This window comes from Cuculus canorus, chromosome 3 (genome assembly GCF_017976375.1).
Source record: "Cuculus canorus isolate bCucCan1 chromosome 3, bCucCan1.pri, whole genome shotgun sequence".
In the NCBI taxonomy this organism is placed as follows: domain Eukaryota; kingdom Metazoa; phylum Chordata; class Aves; order Cuculiformes; family Cuculidae; genus Cuculus; species Cuculus canorus.
In genome coordinates, this window is record NC_071403.1 from 21,429,585 (window position 1) to 21,436,088 (window position 6,504).

The window sequence follows — 6,504 nt, forward strand, 5'->3', positions numbered from 1 at the left end:
CCACTCTGTGTTCCCTCAAGGCTCATCTCCAGGTAACTTGATCATAACAAGCTTGTTGCTTGGGTCTTTTTCCTGGTGGAAGTGTTTGAGGAAAGTCACCGAAATAGATGATCTTGCTAGTTACTGGAGTGGTTTGAGAGGTTCAGCTTACCTGGGTGACAATATCTGTCACTTTTCCCTGCCTCTTAGTCCATTGGGCTGGCAGGAATGGGCAGTCCCAGGAACATTTAATGTATTTGAGTAAGCTTGCCCTCTCTGCAGATACCTACAGAAATCTGATCTTAAGAGCTGAAGAAAACATGTAGATGTGGACTTTACATGTGAACTCCAGTTTAATAGTAAATAATGCCTTTTTTTAGCATGAAACCTGTTTTAACACATCTTTGGCACTGTAGGGCTAGTTTTGGCAAAGAAGGTTGCTCAGTATAACGTCTGAAAGCACAAAAGCTTCCACCGGAGAGTGCATTGTTACAGCAACATTCATGTAAGGGTTCTGATAAAGATTGAAAAGTATAAAATGTATTGTCTGGACATTACCTATGGCTAAATATTTTCCACAGTTTAAATCACAGATACAGTACTTATCTTGGTTTGTACCATAAAAGTCAATGATTCCATTTTTTGGAGCATTCTTGACTGTGTAAGTTGCTGCTGCAATAAAATGCCCATTTCAGCCTCCAGAAGAATGAAAACTTTGCTACTGCATTCTGAATACAGTACTTGCTTGATTAACAAGCATGTCCTGACTAGGGAGATAACTAACTTAATGAGGCCCAGGACGAGGGGTGAAATTCTTTCTTTTTATCGTTGTAAGTGGAGCACAACAATGATTCATTACGCAAAGCAGAATGAATTTGATTTGCTTTGTGCAGTGGCAGTGCTATGTAGTCTAGGGACATCCAGACAAGGAAATCTGTCATTCTGATGAATACTTTTGAAGGGCGTGGTAGGCATAAGTGCTTAATATAGTTCTTGTAATGGCTGGGAAGTGGTTGATCTATGTAGATATGACATAAAAATAGCACTATTTTAATGTTGAAATTAATGCCCTATGTTATAGTTGCAAGCTCCTACTCTTGCTTTAGACAGTGTGTTTTACATCTGTACACACCACTTTTAAAGGACGGCCATTGGTAGTAACAGTTCACAAGCGTACCAAATATTTTTTGTTAGGTGGTGGATCCTGAGAATTTTGCCGATGTGCTGACGTATCTGATATTATTTCTGGGTTTGGTGACTACTACTAAACCTCATATTTTCAAAGTTTAAATCCTATTTTGCTTTGATTTTTCCTTAGTAATCTGGACACGAGTTGGAGGGTTTTGGTTGGGCTTTCATAGGTTCTCCAAGGCTTTGTAGTTCACCCCTAATCCAATTTTCTTGGTATTAATGACTACATGGTATTTCTGTAAAGTTCCTAATTATCTGGAAGAATTCCAGCTGAGTTCCATCATAGTGTGTCTGCCGTCTTCAATGTCCTCCCTTGTGCAGATCAGATGGTGACACTGTCTAGCTGGAGATTTTTAGCATGCTGACTGCTCATAAGGTCTGCCCCATGAGACTTGAGGTCTTCTGATCTGGTTGTCCTAGATCTCCCTGGTCAGTTGTCACGGCTTGCTTTGTGAATCTGTGTCTCTCTACTGAGGCAGCTGGTTTCTTTAGATTCCAGGTGCTGCTGTCTTTGCAGCAGCTGGTGAGAATCCTCTTTAAGATAATTCTTTAGTCATGCTTCTCAGATGACTGATTGTTTAGTTATATCTCCCTGCTTTCTTGTCCTTCCTCGCCCCTTTCTTCTTCCTGCTTCTGATCAACTTAACAGTTTGAGAATTCTGGGATATGTTGTCCTGTCTTGGTAGGTAACTTCGAAATGTTGTTCACTTGCCAAAGCTTTCATTTCTCTTGTTGCTTGCTGTGGTCTTCTGAAGAAGACAGAAGTAAAGGTAGGCTGCATTCAAAATGAGATTTACATCAAGTCTTTAGCAGGTAAACCTCATTTCTAGTATTAGACAGGATTCATTACATCATGTATCAACTTCCTAAATGTAAGCTATCGTACTGGCCAGAAGCTGTTTGGCAGATTTTTGATGGCCAGGCCAGCTCTTGCAAGTTTGTACAATCAGCTGGATAACTGAATGGTAGTATGCAACCTGTTAGCTGCCGTCGCCTGCATAAGTTAGCTACCACTTTAATTTGGTTGTGTTTTGTGTTGTTTTTATTTAATTTTAGTCTAGAAGGAGAAGTATGTTGCTTCAAGTTAATCAAAAAAGGAAGCAGTCATGATGACAGCGTTAGCTTAGCTGTTCATTCTCCAATTATGAAGCTAACTCCCTGTTTTTTGCTAGGGTAGCCTTCCAAGATAATTGAAAAAATTTCCCCAGCATATTTTTAGAATCTATATGAACAGTAAGCTACACTGAATGATTAATTACCATCTTTGTCCCTCTTTTTATTCAAGTGTCACCGGCAACTTGATTTCACATTTCCCCTTTACAGGGACAACTGTTTGTCTTAAGCAAGTTTAAAATTGGCTAAGCTGTAATATAATAAAAAGCAGTTGTGTATTATTTTCTCCAATGCAAAAATACAAGCCATACTTGAGCAGTTAAGAGAAGGAAAAGTTTATTCCGTAAGGAAAAAGTATTATACCAGTATGGTTTTTGTTGTAATTTTTCTATAGTACTGTACCATTTAGGGTGCTGCATTGATCGCTCTGATGTATTCTTGACAAGTAATAACATCAGGTTAAGGAGAAAAGGTTTCTTCTGCTAGTCTGTGGCATTCATGTACATCTGAAGCTTGTCCCTTTCACTCTTTTAATGTGAATATTTCTATCAACTGGACAAGGGGAAGAAATTGTTGCCTGTTGCATCCAAAACATTGTTTCAGGACCAAAAGAGTGAAGGATGTGAAGTGTATTTTCATAGGCTGTTCTTTCTTCAGCTTTGTTATTTTACAAACTTCATGTATGATAAACCAATAGCTGTAATCATAGTGCATCTGGTTGTGTGAGTATTTGGGCAGAGGGAGGCTTTTAACTGTGGTTTCTTCAAGATTCTTTGAAGCCGATCCTTTGTTCTATTCTGATTATTCTAGTGCTGTGATAAAAATTGCAAAATGATACCAAAACAGATGTTTGCTAATATTGTGAGATTGTTTGTGCAGTCCTCCTTTGTTGCTTCTTTCATGTTTCTGTTCTGTTTTACTCTTCCTTGATTTCTTTGCAGCGATCTGTGGTGGGTTTTGCTTCTGTTTGGAAAACATCGTATTGGGTGTTACTGTAAAACAGACAATATTTCCAGTCAGGTTCAGGGTTCAGTAGGGGAGCACTAGATGGACCAGAAGCATCTTCTACTGTTTCAGGAAGGTAGAGTACCTTGCTTCTTCTACGGTGACTGTGTATTAAGACCTCCTTTTAAAACCAGAATAAGTTTTAATGTAACAGCATGTTTCTTACTGGTATGTCTTTGACCTTTTGGTCCATGTCTGGCTGTTGCTGTAGCCTCGTGGTGGTACTATGACTGCAAGTAACCATATAAACAGTTTTCTATTTTCAGTTTTTATATATAGTTTGGTTTTGATTGAGAGGGTTGTATTTGGAGAGTTTATTTTGGACACTGCCAAGTATGAGAATTTTAAGTCTGTTGTTAATGATACCACTGGCTAAACTCAGTTCAGATCTAACATAGACAGGGCAATGCTGAATTTTAACTTATGCTAAACTTAGTAGGGTTGAAGACAGTAATAAACTTAATTTTGTTCTGTCTTGTCTTTTAATGTGACTGACTTGCCGTTCGGGGAAGAATTAATGTTCAGTTTTCTTATTTTCAAATACAAGAAGTCGGAGACAACTTGCTTGAAGTCTTGATTTTATCATTGAGTTGGCTAATGTACCAGAACATAGCAAGTCATGAGATTTGTTGTATTGCCTATTAAAAATCAAACAAAATTTTAGTATTTGCATGTTTAAAATTAGTTGAGAGCCACTTTGCTCTGGGTTTTGTTAAGGTAAGAGGGAGATCTGTTACAGAATAGCTTTATTATCCAGAGGGCTCTTGATTTTCCTTACCAGAACAAAATCTTGTCCGAATTGAATCAATATTGTCAAAATTATTTTAATTGCAGCTGCTATTAATAAAAAGGGTAACCATGACTTTTTGCTAATGGCCTTGAGAGCATGAGCTTTGTAAAAAGCATCCACACTGACAAACCCGATTTTCCTTCTGTGCTGAAATAGCTGGTTCTGTGGAGGGGAGGAGCAGCAGCAGATGTTTTTCTGCTTGATGTCATCAAGGCCTTGGACTTTGTCTCCCAAAGTATCCTTCAAACAAATCCATGAAATAGTCCACTATTATTATATAATAATATGGCCAAACTGTGGGTCTCAAAGACTTGTGCTTTGCAGTACGAAGCCCAGATGGCAGCTGACTGCTGTGTGCATCCTACCTCAAGGCTTGACACAGGAGCAAATACTTTAACTTCTTTATTGGTGAACTGGGTGAGGGCACAGAGTGTATCCTCAGCACTTGGCAGATGATACTGAATTGGCTGGGAGCAGTTGATACATGGGGAGGCCAGGGATGCTATTCAGAGGGACCGCAGCGCTGGGAACGGGCTGATGTGTAGTTCATCTAAGGTGAGCCCAAAGCCTGCGCCGTGGGAGGGAGCAGCCCATGCCGTGGTGGAGGCTGGGGCACAGACAGCCCTGTGGACACCACTCCAGCCAGCAACGCGCCCTGGTCTGTGCTAGCAGGGAGCATGCTCTGCAGGCTGAGGGAGATAATCCCTGGACTGAGCACCAGTGGGACTGCGTCTGGGTACTGGCAGGCAGGGTTCCTAATAAGTGGTAGTCAAACTCAGAAACAGTGCTGCCCACAGAGGCTGTCGGAGTCCTGTCCCTTAGGGATACTCACAGCTCCATTGGACATCACTCCAAACAAACTTACTCTCATGGACTGCTTTGAGCAGGGTGTCAGACAACCTGAATTGCCATCTGTTACTCTGAGCTTTTTTCTGTCCCTGTTATAAAACTCCCAAGAAGCAAACAGCAAATTGATTGTCTTAATGTGACAAACTGCAACCTGCTGTACCGCAGGAATTAGTTTTGCAATCCATCAAGTGCTCTGGGCTTGAGAGCAGAGATCAAGGCAAATGTGGTTTGGATGTTCACAAGAGAACCTTACTAGCGTTCTCCACTAAGGTGTGCTGAGTCCAATGTTCCCCATCTGACTGAAATGAACAGAAACCTTTTGTACTTTTGGGGTGGTGGTTTGTTTTGCTCAATGTCATGAGTTTTATTTCGTAAACCATGTTTGTAGGTATTCTTCTGTAAAAAGTAAGAAAATAACTTTTTGACTAATGCGTTTGAGGTATATATATGCTGTCTTAAAATGCTGAATTCCATATTCCTTTCAGGACCATGAGAAAAGTCATATCCTGAATATACCTGTATATCTTATAATTTAAAGAAAATGGTTTTTGTGTGAATTTTATGTTCCAGATGTTAATGAAACAATAAATTTTAAAGCAAAAAGGCATGTTTTGTGAAGGTGTAATTCATATTAAGGAGATAGAGGTGATCCTTACGAAGGGTAGTCTACTAATGAGGAGTATGAACTAAAAACTTGGATTTGTTCCTGAATTTTTGGCATTGTTTGTTCATCCTTCCTAAACAGACTTTGCTGGAATATGCAGGAAAAGTGGAAAACATCAGAAGACCCTCTGCCCCTCTTAGAGGTGTATACAGTGGCTATCCGAAGTTATGTTAAAGCACGACCTTATCTTACCTCTGAGTGTGAAAATGTAGCCTTTGTGCTTGAACGTTTAGCACTGTGAGTATGTTTTTTAGTTATGAAAACAAAAGCTGTATGGTTTTAACTTCTCACTGCCTTAATGCTTTCCCAGCCCAGTTCACAACCTGCAGAAATTCTAAATAGGTGGGAAGCACCTTCCTTTTTCACGGTGAATGGCATATGTGAGAGGGACTATCTTTTGGTTGGTTGGAAAGGAAGTAGTCTTGAGAAGCACCCTCTGATACAGGACAAGCCAAATCCCTGGCTTGAAATGCTTTGTTGTATGATTTCCACGCAGTCAGAAGGTGCGTCTGTTTTAGACACAGTTGCTACAGGGTTGAACTTCAATGAGAAATCATTTTTTTTATTATTAATGGGTTTTTGAGAGTTGCTTTTACAGCTTCTGCAAGAGTGTCCATGACCACTTTTTCTTTATATGTTCAAACAAAACATGATTTTTTATGGCTTTTGGCGTTTCAAATAAATGACTGCTTTTATACTAGAATTAAGAATTGTTGAATATACCTTTTAAAAGCAAAAAATTGCATCAAAAATATTCCGATTTGCCCTCCAGAAGCTGTATTGAACTTTCTACTGTGTCTGCCTCTTGATTTTACCTGAAAAATAAATGGGAAGAATTTCAGGCTTTTGTGCAGGTGAGTTTGATCATGAAATGATGACTTAAGAGCTTTTAAGATTCACTTTGGAAACACAG

General features: G+C 39.5%; 1 protein-coding gene across 1 annotated transcript in view; it reads left to right on the top strand.

Annotated features, from left to right (window-relative positions):
* Nucleotides 1-6,504, top strand: part of ZNF292 (zinc finger protein 292) — a 59,979-nt gene that overhangs the window by 25,304 nt on the left and 28,171 nt on the right. The window contains 4 exon segments of the mRNA XM_054061180.1: nucleotides 5,673-5,828; nucleotides 6,364-6,379; nucleotides 6,381-6,407; nucleotides 6,410-6,445. Of these exon segments, the coding sequence (XP_053917155.1) occupies nucleotides 5,686-5,828; nucleotides 6,364-6,379; nucleotides 6,381-6,407; nucleotides 6,410-6,445 (222 nt within the window). The 5' untranslated portion in view covers nucleotides 5,673-5,685.